This window comes from Adiantum capillus-veneris, chromosome 24 (genome assembly GCF_014529385.1).
Source record: "Adiantum capillus-veneris isolate H3 chromosome 24, ASM1452938v2, whole genome shotgun sequence".
Lineage (NCBI taxonomy): Eukaryota > Viridiplantae > Streptophyta > Polypodiopsida > Polypodiales > Pteridaceae > Adiantum > Adiantum capillus-veneris.
This window is the reverse complement of record NC_140954.1, coordinates 65403446-65423995: the sequence shown is the minus strand read 5'-3', so window position 1 is coordinate 65423995 and position 20550 is coordinate 65403446. Positions and strand designations below refer to the sequence as shown.

At 43.0% G+C, this 20550-nt stretch overlaps 1 protein-coding gene across 1 annotated transcript in view; it reads left to right on the top strand.

Moving 5' to 3' along the window:
- Nucleotides 1-9339: 9339 nt before the first annotated feature.
- The window catches only part of PTAC7 (plastid transcriptionally active7), a 51059-nt gene continuing 39848 nt past the window's right edge, over nucleotides 9340-20550 (top strand). Inside the window, exons 1-2 of the mRNA XM_086498741.1 lie at nucleotides 9340-9497; nucleotides 9653-9748. Coding sequence (XP_086354867.1) covers nucleotides 9450-9497; nucleotides 9653-9748 — 144 coding nt within the window. The 5' untranslated portion in view covers nucleotides 9340-9449. The remainder of the gene's footprint in view (nucleotides 9498-9652; nucleotides 9749-20550) is intronic.

Here is a 20550-nt window from a genome sequence, read left to right as displayed (position 1 = left end):
CAAGTACCTTAGTCAACAAGCACGACAAAGCACCTCAAGCTTGGGTAGTGTTCCCACAAGCACCTCAAGCTCCCTAGTCGGCAAGCATGACAAGCACCTCAAGCATCTTAGTCAGCAAGCACGACAAGCACCTCAAGCACCTTAGTCATCAAGCACGACGAGCACCTCAAGCTTGGGCAAGGTTCCCACCTCAAGCTCAAACCTAGATTACCTAAGGTCAAAGGAATTTTAACACTAACCTTTGGAGGTCTTCAATGAAGCTAACCCTAAGGTATTTAAGCTCCATTGGCTAGCCTTGCTCTTTGACAGATCATCTCTCATTTGGACCCCTTTACCATTGGCCCTATGTTGAGATAGGCTCGTAAGCACATATCTATATTCTAACCCTTGTTCTCGTTTATTCTCCCATATTAAATGATTAGTTTAATAATATGAAAAAATCATTTGGGTTGGTTGACATTACCTCTCTCTTGAAATCATAATCGTTCTGGACTATGAGGTAGAAGAGATAAAGCCTTAGTCATTAGTCCATTTTCTTAGCGGGTAGAGGATCTCTTTTTACCTTACGGCATCTTTCTAAGATGGATGACTAATCCATTTGGTGCTTGGGAGACATAGTTGCGACAAGCATGTCTACTCTTTAGTCCATTTCATTCTCCCAAGTAGAGTGACAAATTCTATTTGGTGTTTGAGATCCATCATCATCACAAACATGATTCTAAGCATGCATACTACTTATTGTGCACAACAAGTAGAGAACTAGTCTTATGATGTTGGACTTAGGGTTGCAGGAAAACACACATAGCTTGGAGAAGACAAAGGAATCTCAAGGCACACAATAGAGAGTGTATTACTTAGTGTGCAATGGAAAGATAGATAGCCCTAGAGTGATGGGCATATATACAATGCACGGGGGAAAAACCTCCTAAAGAGGGAAAAAATGCCATGGTGGTCCTAGTGTGTTTACACACATCACTACCACATGTATATGGTAACAAATCCCCCCTGGAGTGATGCAGTGGACAAGAGCTGGCACATGAGTAAAGGTAGGTGCCATGCCCTAAGGACATGATCAGTCCACAAAGGGGAGTAAGCCTAAAGCTTTGCGGAAAGCTTCGAGCTTCTCACCAGAAATGCCTTTATGAAAAGATCTGCAAGGTTGTCCTGTGTTGGCACATAAGCCAAGCTGATCTCTCCTCCTCTCCCTAACATAGTGGTAATGCACCTCAATGTGCTTTGCGCGAGCATGAAAAACTAGGTTCCTCGCAACTGCCAATGCGCTCTGATTGTTAGTGTAGATAGTGTTGGCAGTGTCATGTCCAACACCCAAATCAGCCATAAGGCGTCTTAGCCATACACACTCAACCGTAGCTGTGAAGACTGCCCTGTACTCAGCCTCACACTTCTTGTTCAACCATGATATACATGAACTGCCAAGCATGAAACAAAAATCACTTGTGGACACTTGCGTTGCAAAACAACTAGCCCAATCTGAGTCCGAAAAGGCATGTAAGTCTGGCGGCACAATGATCCCCCCTTGGGATAAAACAAGCCAAGATGTAAAGTGCCACTAAGGTAGAGGAAAATACTCTTGATAGATTGCCAATGCTTAGACCTTGGGCTATGCATAAATCTGCTGACCTTTGAGACTGCAAACTGAATATCCGGCCTCGTGTTTCATACATAAAGGAGCCATCCAATAGCAGTTTGGTAAAGAGTGACATCTACAGGATCACCAGCATCATGAAGACTCAATTTTAAACCTGTTTCCATGGGAGTAGCAACAGCAATGTCTCTATGTAACTTTTCTGACACAAGGCAATACCACCATCACACTGCTTAAACTGTATGCCCAAGTAATGACGCAACAATCCCAAATCTTTCATCTTGAAAGTCAAATCAGCCTTAAATTCAGCAATATGTCTCTCATTTGGTCCAGTGATCAGCAAATCATCTACATAAAGAACCACAATGAGAAGTACATCACCCTCACACTTTACAAACAATGTGCTTTCTATTGGACTGTTACGAAAGCCTTGTTTGACCAAACGAGTGTCAGCTTTCTCATACAAAGCACAAGGAGATTGCTTCAACCCATACAAAGCCTTCTTACATCTGCACACTTTGTGCTCTTGTCCTTTCTTGACAAAACCGCGAGTTACATAAACTTCCACAAATATGTTACCATTCAAGAAAGCAGTAACAATGTCTAATTGATGTACATCCCAACTAAAATGAGCTGCCAATGCACATAGAAAACACACAATAGTCATATGACAAGTGGGAGCAAAAGTATCTTCATAATCTATGCCTTTTTGCTGTGCATAACCCTTTACAACAAGTCGAGCATAATGGCGATCGATCTCACCATCCGGCTTGCGTTTCAACTTGTAAACCCACTTCGTACCAATGGCCTTTTTTCCAGGATGCAGATCACATAAAGTCCATGTGCCATTTTCTATAAGAGCATCATATTCTAATTGCATGGCAGCCATTCAATTTTCTAAATTATGTGCTTCATCAAAAGATAGAGGTTCCTCAACATCATGTAAGCTAGACACAGCCAAAGCATAACAATCTGATGCATAAGATGCATGGCCAGAGCCTGAACGAGTACAACCAGACAAAGGTGCATCCAATTTACTGTCACGTGATGTATGCACCAGCCATTTCGGCATACCTCTAGCCTACTCATTTTTAGTCCTTTCCTCATCAAGTACATCTTGTCCATATGCATCAGTAATAAGCTGATCTGTAACATTTTGGAAAACCCCATAGGCTGTACATTTCCCTCATTGGAATTTACATTCGAACTTCCACCACTAAGAAGAGGCAAAAAAGTGTCATAAATGTCATGTGAGCTTACATTATTATCTCTAGTACATGACAGCAAGGGTTGAAAAGAAACTTCCACAAACACTACAACCCATGAAACTGGAATACGCTTTGTTTGTGGATGATAAACGTGTAACCTTTGCATTCAGCACTATAACCAACAAAAATATATTTGACAGCCTTATCATCCAATTTTTTGCGCTAAGTTTATAAGGATATGCCAAACAACCAAAAACATGCATGTGCTCCATAGAAAGCTTTCTATCATGCCATGCTTCATGTGGAGTAATAGACTGCAAAGCTTTTTTAGGACACCTGTTAAGTACATAAGTGGCACACATGATGGACTCAAGCCAAAAAGAATGCAGCAAAGCTTGACTTTTGACCATACATCATGCCATTTCCATAAGTCACCTATTTTTCCTCTCACCAACACCATTTTTTTGAGGTGTATAAGGCACTGTACATTGGTGTTTTATCCCACGACTAGCCAAAAATGCATTAAATTCATGAGACATATACTCCCCCCCTCGATCGGAACGGAGGGTGCCCATAGTACATTTCGATACATTTTCAGTCATAGCCAAAATTGTTTGAAGCACATAAAAACTTCGGACTTCGCTTTAAGCGGAAATACCCATGCATACCTAGAGTAATCATCAATGAAAGTCATGTAGTAAAGGTAACTGCCCAAGGACGGAGTTTGCATGGGCCCACAAACATCACTATGCACAAGCTGCAACCTGCACATGGCCCTAACTGAACTATCCTTTGGAAACTTCGAATGCTGCATCTTACCCAAAATACAGCCTTCACAAAAATATTTGGCAGGTGCTTCAAGAGCCGGCAAAGAAGCAACCATATCAGATTTTTGCAAACGCATCAAACTGGTAAAATTCAGATGCCCAAAACATGCATGCCACAGTTTTGCATCTAAAATTGCCCTTGAATCTGCAATTGCATTTGCATAATTTTGTCCACACTTTTCATACAAAGGGTGCTTTTACAGCCCACGGCACAAAAGACCACATGCAACAATTTCATCACCAAAACTGAGATCATGAATTGTACATGTGTCATCCGCAAATTTCACCACAAATCCAAGTCTAGCAAGTGCAGATACAAACAAAAGATTCTTCTTGATCCCAGGTACATAAAGTGCATCAACAAGTGTGAAAGAACTGCCATTTGCAGCAGTAAGCACAATCTTTCCAACCCCCTGAACCTGATAAGAGGCATTGTTGGCACAAGTGATTGAATTCCCATGAGGGACAGACTTGAGAGAGGTGAACAATTCATGATGTGAGGTAATGTTCTTTGTAGCACCAGTGTCGAAATACCACACATGTGAATCTGTAGCAATTGACATGCATGCATCATGGATAGTAGGATTGTAAGTGCACTCTGCACTAAAAGCCCATTTTGCATCAACATCAACATCACAGTCTCCTTTCACAAAGACTCAACAATGGCTGCATTTGTAGTGGAACCAACATTTGCAGTGGAACCACCCTCTTTCTTCTTAGCCTCTTTGGCCTCCAACTTAGGACACTGCTTGATCAAGTGATCATTAGCTTTACAATAATAGCAACGCATCTTCTTTTTGCCCTTATCACCAGAATTTCCAAACGAATTTTTGCTAGCAGAAGCATTAGGAACATGTGATTTTTCACTCATAGAAGAACAATAAGAAGTGGCTGCATTGATGTTACCACCCTTTCTTTGAGAAGCAATAAAAGCCTATTCAACTGTACGCTCTCTAGTCTGTTTTTTTTCAGAAAGTGACTCTTGCAACAGCAATGTGCACAATGCATAAGTCTCCAAGTACTAGCAAAAGTCTAGTAAGAATCTGTTAAGGCATCAAAAACAATCTGCACAAGGGAACTGTCTGAATGACTTCACCTGAAGAAATAAGTTACTCATTGATATCCTTGACACCAACAAGGAAAGTTTCCATATCATCTTCCTCATGATCTTCGACTCCATCTCTTTACGCAACAATGCAATTTTTAGCCTCATTGCGACTTGCATAAAGACCAGCCATAATATCCCAAGCATGTTTTGCAGATTTCGCTAAACGAATGTGAGGAGTAATGGTGCGCTTCACAAACAACACAATCAGTGCATGAGCCTGCGCATCCTTTATATCCCAACGAGCTTGTTCTGCAAAACAACTCTTATAGCAGCAAGACCTGCAACATTCTCAACATCGCCTACATCCTCAGAACCAGGGCATACATCAATACTGTGCACAATATTCCAAATGTCTTTTGACACATGAACATGTTACATCTTGTAAGCCCACATAGGGTAATTGTCCCCATCCAATCTTTCCTCATTAGCAAACATCTTGAACACATTTGTGTTGTTGTCAGCCATGGTAAATGTTGCACCTGATGTGAAAACTGCTCAAAAAGAAGAGAAATGAAGCGAGAATAACACATTCTATATAGCACAAACCGTAGAAGACTGTAGGACACTCGTTATGCAGAAAACGTAAGTGATAAAAAATTTGCACAAAATGACAAAATACCTTGTGCAATACTACCTGTAGTGGAAGCAGAAGCCAAAATGAGCCCAAATCAAAAATCAAAAATTTTAGTCGACCTGCGAACACTAGCCAAAGCTCACTGAAATCGAAGAAAGTGAGCAGGCATGTGTTGGAGTTGCTTTTGTTCCTCCGAGATGTGCAATGTTTTAGAGTGTTTGAATTTCATTATTTTTGTTACTTTATTCGAAGCCAAAAAACCAAGGGCTTTATATGTTCTGTGGAGGTGGAGAGGGAGAGAGAGAGAGAGAGAGAGAGAGAGAGAGAGAGAGAGAGAGAGAGAGAGAGAGAGAGAGAGAGAGAGAGAGAGAGAGAGAGAGAGAGAGAGAGAGAGAGAGAGAGAGACAAGAGAATAGAAATAGAGAGAAGGGTATGGAGCAACTTTTTTTTTTGCTAAAAATGGTAATTAAGGTAATAACCAAAAAAAGATCGCTCCATACTCTTATGAAGCGAGTTTTTCTTGCTAAAAATGGTAATAAAAGTAATAACCAAAAAACGCTCGCTCCAAAAGCTTGCTCCAAACCCCAACTCGCAACAAAATTTTGAAATTTTATTCTTTGCTTTAAGGTAATGACTTGACAGTCTTATGTCATGATTTATTCTAGCAAATTCTTTTTGGTTATTTGATTTGTCTTGCAAATTATTCATGATTATTGCCAAAAACATTTTGAGATTAAAATTGGTGTTGGAGAATTCTTTTGGGACATAAAGATTGCATGTGCTTGTGCTAAAAAGGTAAAGATGTTAACGAGCTTTATGGCTGTATTTTCTTCAATAGGTCTTCTAAAAAATTATAATCAAAGCTATATGATTTCTCTCTCAATGGATGGTTTTGCTTGTCAAAGTTAGATTTGACATCTATAGGGGATGTATTTTCAACCTTCTTGCAGACAACTGTTGATTAGGAGTTAATCTATCAATAAGACCATGCCACCTTGAGTTAGAGTCAGACATTAGCCATTTATGGTCAATAAACTCTAATTTTATAGGTTCTAGACACTACCATTTTTTGTAAGACCCCCCATATGGAAGTTTATTAGTCTATGGTGATGCATGGTGAACTCATTATACTGCCAATTGTTGTGATGATTGATCTACTATGTGGGTTGGGTACACCATTGGGAGTTGTGAGATGGGGGAAAATTGTTGGGTCTTGTAACACAACTAGTAGAACAAGGATCTATTCTTTAGGTGTGGAAATTGGTTCTTGAGATGAGTTGTTAGGGACACATGCAAGAGAAGAGGAGTCCTTCAAGAGTCCTTCTAGGCAAGGATGTAGGGGTTTGATTCACTTTATATGCAATGTTTTTTAATCAAAAGCTCTCTCAAGTTTTTGGCTTGAATCCTTTGTACATGCAAGAGTCTGCTTCACTTTCCTTCTCTACACTTCCCCTCCTCGGCTTCCATGGTTGTCCATTCCTAATAGGAGGTGCACATTTGGAGAGGGTAAGATAAGGAGGAGAGATACGATGATAAGCAAGATGTTTTGTAGAAAATGAGCCAGAGGGTTTGTAGAGCAAGGAGTCGATTTGTGCACTGGTACATGCATCCGTATGGGTGTCAATACTACCGATACTATAAACATTGATATTTGCATTAATATTTTATAGATCAATTTCTTTTGAAACTTCCCTCCAAGTTATCCATAGAATAGGACACCCACTAGTGGCACCGATAATCTGACATTAGTGTTCAAGCAGTCTCTTATGGTTGACAAACCCTAAAAATCCACAGCTAATATTGTGGGCTCCATTGCTAGGAACTAGTGGCTTAGGTATGAGGATGTTAAGAGGATGACCTGGACAAGGAGATAGTGCCGATATTGAACCACTACAATGATGACCGTGAATCAAATGCATATCCTACGAGGAGTGTGACTATGGCATAATTCACTTCAAGAATCAAGAACCCTCAAACTTTCATCATGATTCACAAGGCAACCTTAATTTTTTTTTTTTTTTTAAAAGACTTTCGAATGAGAACAAGCCCCAAACGTCGTCTTTCACGTGCCTACAAGACCATGCATTGGCTGGCCTAGAAAGTCCACCCAACATGATCAATGAGTATTCCAATACATCAAAGGTTCTTTTAGCCTTATTAAACGTGTTTCCTTCCATATCCTCCTTGGAAATAGAAGAGGCTATCCATGCAAGGTCAGAGCTTAAGCACAAATGAGAAAAGACTCCTCAATGCATGGATGAAACATAAGAAGGGTTAAGAAAACTAAAAACTAGAGGACAAGTCTCAAGAAGCCAAAAAAGAGTCGATTTCAAAATGCAAAGGTAGATTCAAATAAGGGTAGCAAGAAAAAGAAGGCATATAAGTCTAGTGTTGAGGAGTGGCTAGAAAATTAGGCGATGAAACCATAAAAGCCCAAAAGAAACAAGGTTAAACAAGGAAGAAATGCATAAGCTTAAAGTTAAATAGTGTTGTAAGCACAAATAATGTTTCATGCCGACTCGTCTGCCCCACTCAAACTACTTTGCAGCCCAAAATGTGCAGTGATTCATGTCAGAGTCCCGCCCCCCCGCCCCCCTGCATGCCCTTGCTTTTTGAGAACTTTGTGCTCTCTGTGTGTGCATAAAAAAGGTGGAGTGAAAAGCAGACAACACTCACATTGGGTGAGAATGTAATAAGGCAGTACTCTATGTCAAGTGACCCGAACAGAAATCCCCATATCTGAGCAACAAATGGCTTGAGCAATTTGTCACAAATGTGCTCATATCTCTCAAATATGACAACATGTTGATCTATAAAGTCAGTTGCATGATAGCAACAACATCCTCTTGAGAACAATCAAATAACTTAATTATGAAGGGAAAATCACCCCTCCATGGTTTTCCCTTCCTTGTAAGTGGATCTTCTTCAGGCACTCTAAAATAGGGATTCAAATGCTCTCATGGATATTGTGACAAAAAAATTAACAAAGAACATTGTAAGTCCACTCACATGTCAATGATAAGGTCTTCTCCAAACTCAAGGTTGTTGGTCATAGAGTAGTTGAAAGGAGTTGCAGGACATTGAGCACATGAAAGCAGATACCATCAAGTTACACAATATATTTTAGATGAAACCACAAATTAAGAACTTATTCTCCCCTATTCTGAAACAATACAATAAGTAGAGTGTATCTAAGTGACAATGGGGTCCAAGTTGTTTCCATTGGATCACCTGACTTTGGTGAACAACAAACCCTTTTTGTTTGGCATGGCATGATCCACTCTCACACTCTCCTCCATTGTTTAGCATGACATGATCCACTCTCACCCTCTCCTCGATTGTGTTACAAATGTCCACAAGACCGCCATGTCCTTAGAAGGAAATTGTTTTCGGGTACTATTTCTCGGGGCCTTGAAATCCCCCTTCTTTTTTTGTGAAACTCACAATTGTGAGTGGATTATAGTAGCAACCGAATAGAATTACAATTATTACTAGTCATGCTCGTGATGAGCCATGACCTCTTCTAGTATACATCAGTACATCAGTTAATAGGGGTGCCACCGCGCCGTAGAGGTAAAACACTTGTCTGTCTAAGGATGAGACTCTTACCCATGCAAGTCTGATATTACTGCATGCACAACCTTGTTCCACTCTTCAGAGTTCCTCCGTTTCCCAATGGAAACAATCACTTCCTTGCTTTCTTGTATGATCTCCGTGAATCTTGCCATTTCCATGACATTCTCAAAAAGTCGATAGTTCTTGGCCTTCCATACGTGTTTAAAGTAACAAGATCTGACAATTTGTGTAATGATTAGAAGTGGTTGGCTCATGAACACCTTCCCACCCAAAAAGAGATCGTTCTTGCATAACCCAATCTCCCATGTTTTTTGGACCCACTTGCATGTCTTTCATGCCATGCCACAAATCCCTGGACACTCCTTGAAAAGGTGGGAGAGGTTCTCACTTGCTGACTTGCATTGCTAGCATCTTTCTAGACCAATAACTCTAGCTAGGACTCACCCCAGTTGGCAAGGCCCCCAGAGTACCTCCATAGAGAGACCTTCATCCTAAAATCCTAAGACCTACTGCAAGCCACTATGGATACACACGCTAATCAGTAAAGATCATGGCTCTTGCTTCGTCAGTGGCATTCTCTGCGGCGACGCTCCCTCATGTGAGCGTCTCTCTCTCTCTCTCTCTCTCTCTCTCTCTCTCTCTCTCACACACACACACACACACACACACACACACACACACAGAGGGGCACATGTGTATTCTGCATGCACATAAATAGAGATTCCCTTTTTAACTGGGCATTGTTGATGGTAGGGATACACGCCCAACCTGAGAGTGTTTGCGTGCAAGCCTCCTGGTGGTTCCAGGCCACAGCCTCGCAGGCGACAGCCCCAGAGGAGGAGACGCCTGGTAAGGCTCTTGCTTGTGTTAAATTATCATTTAACAGCAATACCAAATATTTTCCTTATCACCATCCTCCAGGCGTTGTCCAGTGTTGGATTTGATTGGTTTGCTTGTCTCTTGAATGTTATATGATGGATATGCATGTCATAGAATTTTCGTTAGTACAATGCATAGTTGGCCCAATACCGTTTTTTGTTTTGAGAGTGTGGTTGCTGTGTGTCATTGAAGTGCTTCTTCCGACGCCACTCTGACAAATTATTGAAGCCCCTATTCCATTGTTAGAGGAGTTCCTGATTTTTGTGCAGATTTCTCCCGTCGGAGAGGACAATATGCCTAGTTTCTGCTGCTTTTTCTTCCTTTGGTGCTGATTGGGTATGTTCCGGGCTGATTTGGAGTATACCATCTCTTCCAGTTTTAATATTTGGCCTCTTTGCACAACCAATTTTTACGTATGGATGGAGAATATTAAGGAAAAACCTTGATCGTAATCCACGGTTTGGAGCCAGAGTCTTGGCAAAACTATATGGCGTATGGTGGAAAAACTGTGAAGATTCCTACTCTTCCACTGGTTTAGTTGATTGCGAGTTGGATGGAAAAACCATGGTGTGCTTTGTGACTTCTACACGAAGCAAGAGCTGCAATAGCCAAATTGAAGGCTGAGAAAGCTTGATGTGAACATGTCAATGTTGTTATTCAATCCTCCATCATATTGAATTGTACACAAGTGCTCAATTGCATAAAGATGATGATGAGTTCAAAGTCTACGTGGATTGCTTGGTTTCAAAGCATGAGCGACTTTTGCCCATTATATTTCTTATATGTCAAAGTCGCAAGCATGGGGAACCAAACATTTCTATGGAAGATCCTTCTCGTTGGAAAGTTGATCGGCTCGGGGTGTGAGACAATGGATAATACACATGACACACAATCTATTACCATACTAATCTAGTCACTCCTTCCTTGCCCTGTACTACTACTTGGCTTGCAGCTTCCCTACCCATTTTCCCATTGCTGGCAGTCTTCTTGCCCTACGCTCATCGCAGCCCAACCCAATCATACAGTATTACCATTTCATCACATTCAGCCTGTAGCATCCTTCGTCCTCAGACCTCGCTGTTCTTGCATAGCAGCTCAACCTCAGCTTACTCGTATAGAGTCCCCTGTCACAAATTGATGACGTGGCAGACGTATGAGCTGATGACGTGGTAGAACCGTACGGCAGACCCGCATTTTGCGTTGACAATGTTGACGTGGCAGTAGTATGGACTTTCACGATTTGCGTTGTCACAAGGACGTGGCAACTGCTTATTATTGTCACGAGAATTTTGCAACTGGCAACCTTAGTTGTTGGTTTCTTTTCGATGATTTTTATTTAATTTTTGGGACCTTCTTTTTGAAGTTGCAAATGGGCATTGTATGGCCAGTGTGAAACTGCCAATGGCCGAGAGTTTCACCCGCAGACGGGGAGGCCTTGTCGCCACAAGTTGGTTGGGCCGACTGGCATTGGAATCCGAGGAGTAAAAGGGTGTCTAGGCTGAGTTCAAAGTCATTTAGGCCCCCTCGCTACACTTATAAGTTGGTGGGTAGGAAATTAACTCAAAATAGGCAAAGTGGAGACTTGGCGGCTACCGATGATTTTGCCAAGTCCAAAATGAGAGAGGGGGACTGATTTTTACCGATAAGTGACTACAGAGTGTGGGTGCAAGTTTCACAGCTTTAATGGAAAGCTTGCCTTCTCCCTTGTCTTATGTAGCGCGATAATTCCGCTCTCGTGCATCTCTTTCCCCCTTTGAATACAGAAACGTGATGCCCCGCTCAAGGGCTTTTAATTTGTATGTACAGTTGTGTGGGTTCATGCGCGATTGCCGAGGCAAGAGCCTCTTCCACAGGTACTAAATTAGCTAGTTGCTAATCCCCCCATAGGTACAAGTGGATTCGGAGAGATTTCACGCGAGAAATCTCGTATGGTTCAAAGTTCAAGTAGCCCTACAGGTGCGGGAGCTTGAGGGCTTGCTATGGATGCAACCAACACGCGAAATGGAGTCCGAAACTGTGAATTACAGCCTGCTGTGTATTTTTGGAGGTTTAGGGTTTTGACCCTAATCGGTCGACGATCCCTAATACTTCAGGAGGTCTGGGGAAGCGAGGGGATCGCTGTACATGTGATCTGGTGCATTTTCGGGGCGGAAAACAAAGAATTCAGCTAGTTGCAGATTCTCGTCAGGTTTGGGAAAGTGCCCGTATGTGCCGTGAAAGTCATTCAATGCGTGGGGATTTTGTTTGTGAAGTTTCCTAGTACGGTTATGTTGCCGAAATCGGGCCATAACATGTCTTTTTTAGCCCGGATTATGCGGGACAACTCGTAGGAAATTGTAGGTTTTATTCCCTCTTTGAAAAGAATAAAGAAATACCGAAAGGCGTGCCGCTTGGAGCGCTCTAGCTTCCAGGCCGTGTTCATTTGAAGTGTTAATTGAAAATTCCAGTCACATGTTTAATTGTGAAGTTTCTTTGTGTCCTAAAGTCTAAAGTAAAGTTTCAGGTGAAAGCCAAAGTCTACTGCCCTACAGGCCGGTTTCATGGGTTGTGCCACATGGCTGGTTGTACAGATTTATGTGAATCACATTGGTTGCTTTTGGGCCAACAGCTTTTGAGTTAGAAGCTTTTCATGTAAAATTGCTTTTGAGTTTGATGGCCAATGGCCTTTAAATAAGAACCCAAGGCCCCTCTTTTTCTCAGTGTGCTGATGAGCATATGAGCAGAGAGGGCCAAGGGAGTTGTAACTTTGCTCAAGCATTAATATAAAAATAAATACCAAAGGGGACGCTAGATTTTGGGACCTAGGCACGGAACTACGCCGGGCAGTGTCGACTCTAATTTTTGAAGTGTGATAAAGTTGTGAAGTATTTTAAGTGTTTCTCACGTATGTCGTTCCAAATTTCTGACTTGGGGTGTTCAAGACTGTAGCAGTGGTATCAGAGAATTGAACGTGTGCTTTTCTCAAAGCATACCGGTCCTCCAAAGTTTTCTGTAAATTCCATTGAAGAATCTTCATGTCCTGACCTCGGCCTTATTAGCCACTCCACCCTTACTTCATCGCGCATTGGACGTGTTCCCGTCTGCATCGCTCTGTCTCACAGGACATAAGCCATAAAGAACCCCAGATTACACATGGATTCAAGTGACGAATCCCACAAGAATTAGACAAACCCACCCAACAACTCCGGATCCGGTGAAAATACGAAAAATTCAAAGGGGCAATACGAACAAGAGTACGGGCCTCCGCGGCCTATGGTGTATGAACGAATGGAGATGTAACGTCAATAGTAGGTTGATGCTTGTGCCAAGCAGATGCCACAGCATTCGAAGGATCCCGAGTACACAAATTTTTTGACTCGGCATTCGATTGATGAGGTGCATTCCCGATGGCGTACAACCATCGATTCACCATTAAAGTCCGCACTGAAGAAACCACTTGCCTAGCGAATGTACACTGAAGATGAATTTGATGATGTGATCACAGGTTACCCCGGTTATTTGGGTCGATAATCTTCTCTTGCAAATGCAGGAAAAACAGAAGAAGCGTGTACGCTTCGAGGGTGTGTACAATTCGTTCTCATCCTCTTCTGACAGTTCCGTCAGGTCTCTTCTGTTTCTATTGATGAGGACAAAAAGGACAAGAAACGACGAAAGACTCACAGACAAGGAAAAAACAAGAACAAGACCAAGAAAAGCAGATTTCAAATTTTTTTTTGATAGTTCTGAGGAGGATTCATCCTCTTCTGAGAGCTCGCACTCTGATGATCAAATGTTTTAATCAAAGAGGAAGCACTTTTATAGAGCCAATCAATACGACTTTCTCAAAGATAAAGAGCAAGAAGATCTAAGAATTCAAGGAGGGTGGACAAGCAATTAAATCTGATACCTTTTTAGGGTTTAGAGATGATAACAGAGCCTTCGCTTTTATTCAACAGGTTGACATAGCCTTTTCTGGTGGGCGCTACTCAGAGCACTCCAGGATTAGAAGGGAAGCATCCTATTTGAAAGGAAATGCATGAGCATGGTGGTCCACTCTTCTCTTAAGAAAAGAAGCACCGACAAAGTGGCTAAAGTTCAAGAGACTTTATTTCCTCGTGGCTCACTCAAGAGTACGAACGTGATGTGATTACCGCTTGGAATCATCTTCGGATGGTGAAGGTAGATACCCTAAATACTTATTGCGAGAGATTTTGGGATGTTTTTCTACTTGCTTCATCCTTTAAGAAGATCATTTTAAAGCAGCAAATCGAGCGATTTTGCTGTGGACTGCCCAAAGAGATACGAGACTATTGCTTGTTACAGAAATTTGAGTCAATGCAACAGTTTTGATAGGACATGCTAAGCAAGGGTTTGCTATGCATTCAGGTAACTTGACTTATCCAACAGATCAACCTTCGACAAGTGATAACAGAAGCGGAAGAAAGAAAGATACATGTCACATGTCCCTGAGTGACAGAGGAACAGAAAGACGAATACCTCAAAACGGAGAAGTGCTTTGATTGTGGGGAACAAGGATATATATCTGCATGGTCCCTTCAAAAGGCACAAGAATGAGAACAACTAATAGACTGAAATCGATCTGGACGAGGAGATACTCGCTCTAAAACAGATATTGGATAGAAAATTGAAAAAGATATAGATAAGCTTACAATATTTTTTTTTATGATTTTATGAATGAATGATTTTGAAAATAGGAGTTTCCGAAGATGACTTTGATTTATGTATGAAATTAATGTTTTTAGGAAGATACTGCTATTTGGAAACAGATAACAGGTGAATTTGAGAATGAGATGATAACGAATTGGGAGCAATGATAGCTCCAAAATGAACCCGATCAGGATTCGAGATAAGAATCATGAATTTGAATGATAATGATGACTGGTGATGAATGATTGAATGAAATTGTGGTGAGCGCATCAAGAGTTCGCGAGGGATGAGATGGCTACACAGCGATATGATTACTAGAACTGAATGATTGAAACACTCTGTTTAGTATGAACTCAGTGTTCGATTGATGAAATGGAATTCTCAGAAATGATTACTCACACATGTGATTGTGTTTTGAGTGCAGGATTGAAAGATGGAATGATTGATGAAATGAGTGCAGCATTTCGGTCTTGAGAAATCGATGGACATGATTGCAATAAGAATTATCCGACATCAGTGAGGTCTGATGTTGATCTAGATGCGATTACTAAATACGTTGCCAAGAATCATGGTCCTAGATTTGGATGGATTCTATGTGATATGAATGTGATGTGATGTGGCTGTCGTCTTTGTACAAGTGCTGAATTTGTGTCGTCTAGTGCGTCGGTACTTAAGAGTCAGTGTCTACTGAACTGTTTATGGCTTATGTCTGATTTTGGAGGCGTAATCGTGTCCGACTTGTGACATTGGTATCAAAGCATCAGGCGTGTGCTTTTCTAAAAGCATACCGGTTCTACAAAAGAACAGACTGAACAACTTTACGCACTTTAATAACAATTGAAATGAAAAAGATGCACAACACGACACGGGGAGTGGCGAAGCTCCACGTGAAGAGAGCATTGGCCCCAAATGCTGGTGCCCCTTTTGGTATTTCTTTATTATTCGCAAAGTACAACAGCCAGGGAGCACCTCCTCTACAATCTGCGTGCTGAAGAGTGCCAGACAGAGCCCCCAAGGCTCATATTTAGGCCCAAAGCCTAAAAGCATCAAATATGAAAAGCTGATCCCAAAAAAACACTTTTCTAAAATTTCAGGATTTTCCTAAATCCGCCGCGAATTGCAGAACGTCCATACAGGTGCCACGTCATCATATTTTGCTGTGCAAAGTCTTCTGAGTGTGTTCTGCTTTATTTTTAATGCCTTCATGTCACGTGGGCCCCATCAAACGGGGTCTCGTAAGTTGGTGGGAACTCTTCTTTAAAAATAGGCCACTCTTCAAGACTTTGTAAGTTTGTAAAACTTCTTCTTCCTCTTCAGCTGCTTCTTCTTAGGGTTTTGGCCCCTTGGCCGGGATTTGAAGGTTGGCTCCATTCTTCAGTGGCTTGACACTTCAGCAGTTTATGACATTGCTACCACAAGGGTGAACCTCCAAGGAGCGTCCCTGACGAGGAGCAACCGGAGATAATTGATGAAGCCGAAGTTATGGAGCCCGAAGCAGATCGTTTTTCATCGATTCAAGCAGGAACACCGAAGCAAGTAAGACAATACTTCATTTAGTTCAAGGATTGAGGGACACATGAAGCAGTTTGGGTGGATGAGGAGTTCTTTACCGACTACCCAAATTTGCTAGCCTCATACAAGGAGGCCATGCAGATCAATACCCGTACCTCACCTTAAGCAGGAGGGGATGTCACGTGCACATGGCTCTTTGTGCCATGTGGACATGCTTCATCGACTTCTATAGCCCTATAGCCCTTCTTCTTAGATAGGAGTGTCTAGAATCCTAGGAGGATTAGTACCGGCAATTTTTTGAGTCTGTTTGCAGGACCTGCATGTCTGGACGAGTCCATCAGATTAGGTTTTCAAGTTCGGGAACCCTCTTGCATAAATGTTTGTACATGCGTTTTGACAGATGTTGTTATAGTACGGTGGGCATCTGGCACGGCGTGCATGTAGTTTTAGGTTAGAGGAATCCAACGAGCCATTCCCTGTGTCGATTGGATTCCGAGGTGAGTAGATGTGTGACAATTTCACCCAGATTGGAATTCCCTGGCTGAACTTATAAATTCATTTATTTGTTGGGTCTGGTGGACAGCTTGCCCTACCTAGGCCTTAATAAATTTATAAGCCCTATTCCTCACCTAAAAAGGAAACCAGGCAGCCAGCATTTCTCCATAGAAGAACCTAGCGCTAGTCATCAGAGCTGAGCAGCCCCAGGGTTTTGCAAAGCGTGGCAATTTTTGGCGATTGCAGATGTGCCTAGCGTTTTTGCCATCCTCAGCTTTGCAATCTCCATCTTTAGCCTTCAGCCCTATTTCTACTTCCACAGCAGCAGATCAGCCAACGTTTTCAGTTTTCAGCCGATCTCCCTCGCGGAATCGGTTGGATTTGACCTCGCTTGCATCTTCGTTGCGGTCCGGTACTTTGGCAACCCATCGAGCCTCCCCTCGGCCATTCCCTCGCTAGCATCGAGTGCTCCATTGCTGCCCATCATCGCCGTTATTGAGATCTGCGTTTTCAGCCTTGCTTTAGGCGAGAGATCTTGTGCGTTTTACGTTGCAGATCTGCATTTTTGCAGCTAGCTTTTAGCCCTTCATTCCTCTCACATCGGGAGTGCAAATCAGCCCCAGATCTACCCCTTGGTGGCCATATGCAATCCCACATCGAGAAGGATCCGAAGGTACATCAAATGAGCCCCGAAGGTGCCTCGTGTTGAGGAGTTACCATGGTAGCAGTCATCATTTGAATTAGTAGAGTCTGCACTTGAGGTATTGCATCGTGTGTACATTCCATTTAGGCAATCAAAATCAAATACCACATCGGCAACGGTGTGTGTAACAAACTTGGACACCCCAAGTCAAGATTCTACTGCGACACAACAGAGATTCACTTCAATACAATTCACAAAGACGACACGGCCCGACGTAGTTCGTGCCCAGAGGTATTGGCCCCAAAGATTGGCGCCCCTTTCGGTATTTCTTTTCATATTAATCTGTGTTCAAAGTACAAGAGAGTCGGCAGGCGCTCACTCTCAGACTCTGCGTCTAGATGCTCTGTCTAATGAGGCCCAACCCACTTATTTATTGGTACAAGGGATGCCCAAAAGCAGGGCCCCAAAATCTTTTAAAATTAAAAGCAAAGTTCCCCAAAAGCAATTGAACTTCCAAAAGCTGCTAAAAACAGCCAACGCAATTTACAGAAAATCCGTGCAACTGTCAGCGGAATTCACAGACGTCTGTACGTTGCCATGTCAGCATGTCAGTGTAATTTTCGGTTGTTCGTAGAGTGCCACGTCAGCCTGTCTCGTCGGTGCAATATCTGGGTTGCTGCCACGCCAGCAGGGTTGTATTCGGGGGCGAGCCATGTCACAAGTTTGTGACATACCCCCCTCTTTAAAAGAATTGTAATCGCCGTTGATTACGCTCGCAAAATAGACAGAGGCCATAAACCGTCTTAGTAGACATTGATTGTTAGTACGGACGCACTAGATACGACACATCTAACACTTGTACAAATCAACAGTCACATCACCGGACATCATAGGACATCACATGACAAATCACATACAAATTTATTCCAAATCTCAGACCATGATTAATCGGCAGCGTATTTAGTAATCGCATCTAGATCCACCAGTTGGGACCTCACAGATGCCCGATTAACTAATCCTTATTGCAATCATGTCTTTAGAGATTTATGAGGCCGAAATGCTGCAGTCATTTTGTCTTTCAGTTCTTGCACTCAAACAAGTCAAGTACAAATCAATCAGTTTCATTTTCATGTTCGGGAATTCCAGTTCATAAAGTCATATAGCAGAATACTTTCAGCCCATTAATATCCCTGAAACCCAAAGGGACATCAGTGACTATTCCAAAATCGGGGTAATCCGTTGTCACAGGGGCAGAGTGACTCCCCTCTTGTGCAAGCCCGCTGCACTAGATTCACCCATGCTGAAATCGGGGTTCTATAGGAGTAGACTATGCTAAACCGAATGCTTCAAGGTAAAGTGTCACAAGACGGGCACCACGTGCCAATAGAAAAGAACAGACTGAACATACTTTTAGCACTTCTATAATAGCTGAACTGAAAGAGAGAGAGAGACGACACGCGACACGGAGTGGCGGAATTCCACCCCAGAGAGTATTGGCTCCAAACCTTGGCGCCCCTTTTATATTGCATCAACACAGTACAAGCCGGTACTCCAGACTCTGCACCTTCTCCAGGAAGCATGCCAGAGAATGAGCCCTACTCTCATATTTAAAGGCCCTTGGCCTGAAAAGCAGTTACAGTAAAAAGCTTTTAAAACTTCTGGTCCAAAAAGCAATGCCAAAAGCTGCCAGCGTAATTTACAAAAATCCGTACAGCCTGCCACGTCATCAGCCAACGCAAAACGCGGAAATCTGTACAGCCTGCCACGTCATCATGTCGGCGCAATTTTCAGAAATTTGCCACGTCATCAGTTTTTGGCGTGTGTCCGGATCCTGCTTTATTTTCTTCCTTTATGTTACTTAGGGCCCCATCGAACAGGGTCCCCATAAGTTGGTAGGACTTCTTCTGTTACTTGTTCTTCTTAGGGTTTAGGTCCCTCGGCCACATATATAAGTTGGCTCCGTTCTTTAGGCTTTGACACTTCAACAGTTTGTTACATAAAGTTCCACAATTTGAGGAGTATTTGCTAGGTCCCTCCTCCATCCACTTCGCATCCAATGCAGGATAGTTCTTGAATTTAACCAAGAACCGCCTAATCACTTTACCTTTAATCTTCCTATCCTTGTGTGCCAATATCTGTTCCGGAATGAGTATCTCCTCGCTTTCCTCCACTTCGGGTTGCTCATCTAGCTCCCCATCATCGGACACATCGCCTTTAAAAGGCTTCAATATACTCACATGAAAAGCATTGTGAATCGGGCAGCTTCAGTCTAAAGGAGACATCATTTATCTTTTTTTTTAATTTGGATAGTCCATAGTATCTCATGCTAAGCTTTTGAAAAAGCCACTTTTTTTCCTTTTTCTTTCTTAGGCGTGCCTTCTCTAAACGTAAAAGCGTGAACTCGGAAACCGAAACGCGAGCTCGTTGCCGCTGTTGCTCTCAATCACCCTCCTGCTCTTGCCCCACCCCGCCCCCCCAAGCCCCTCCCGCTACCGCTGCCCCCCTGCTTGTCCTACGTGCGCTGTCCCACGCACAGTCCGCCCGCTAGTCCCTAACCCCATCTCTGCCCAGCGTGTCCTACGAGCTGCCCACCTGCTGTGTGCAATCCTCAGCCCACCGCCAGAGGCCGCCCCCTTCAGCCCTGCACTTTGTACTCAACCCTCCTCCCCCCGGCCTCGGTTTAGCCTCGCTCTCTTTCCTCCTACCTGTGTTTCCCCTTGCCTTCGTAATTTAAGTAGCTTCGGCCCTACTTGGCTCGGCTGGGTTTGGCCTACGACTGCTGTCTCTTCGCCGACATCGTCTGCCTCGTCCTTTCTTCAGCAGTAGACACAAAATGGCGGCTCCTGCTCCACGTCAGAGGGACTCCACTGAAGCCCCCTCGTGACACCGCGGAGCCGACCCTTCGACTTGCTCTTTTGCAAGAAGAGCAAGCGAGCTTGATGGCTGAAGTGGAGTGCTTGCAAGCCACTTTGGTTATCTGTAAGATCATTGGCACTCAACCCGGTCGGGGCGAGGTTCGGGACTTACTACAGGCCAGTCTTCTCTCCGATGTGGGCAAGATCACCAATGTCTAGATCCTCGGGAGAGGGTACTACCATGTCGAGTTCGAGTCTGCAGATATGACGACCAAGGTGATTTCGATGAGCCCACTCGGCATCAGAGCAGCTCGAGCTTACTTCCGACGTTGGCATCACGGTTTTGACCCTACTACAGACGTGCTCGAGGAGGAGGCAGACTTATCGATTTTGGTCTATTTCCAGGCTTGAGGCAGTCACCTCTGTGGGTCCCCACAAGAAAGGGACTCCTTTCTGTTTCAGAATGTGCAAAGGGGAAGCTACCTTTGCAAACTTTCTAATGAACCGCTGATAGTAAGAACATAAGCCCAAGAAGCTTCTAACTTCATGAACATTCTTCAAATCGGGCCAATCACGTGTAGTGTCAATCTTAGCCGGGTCCATCTGTACCCATGCTGTTG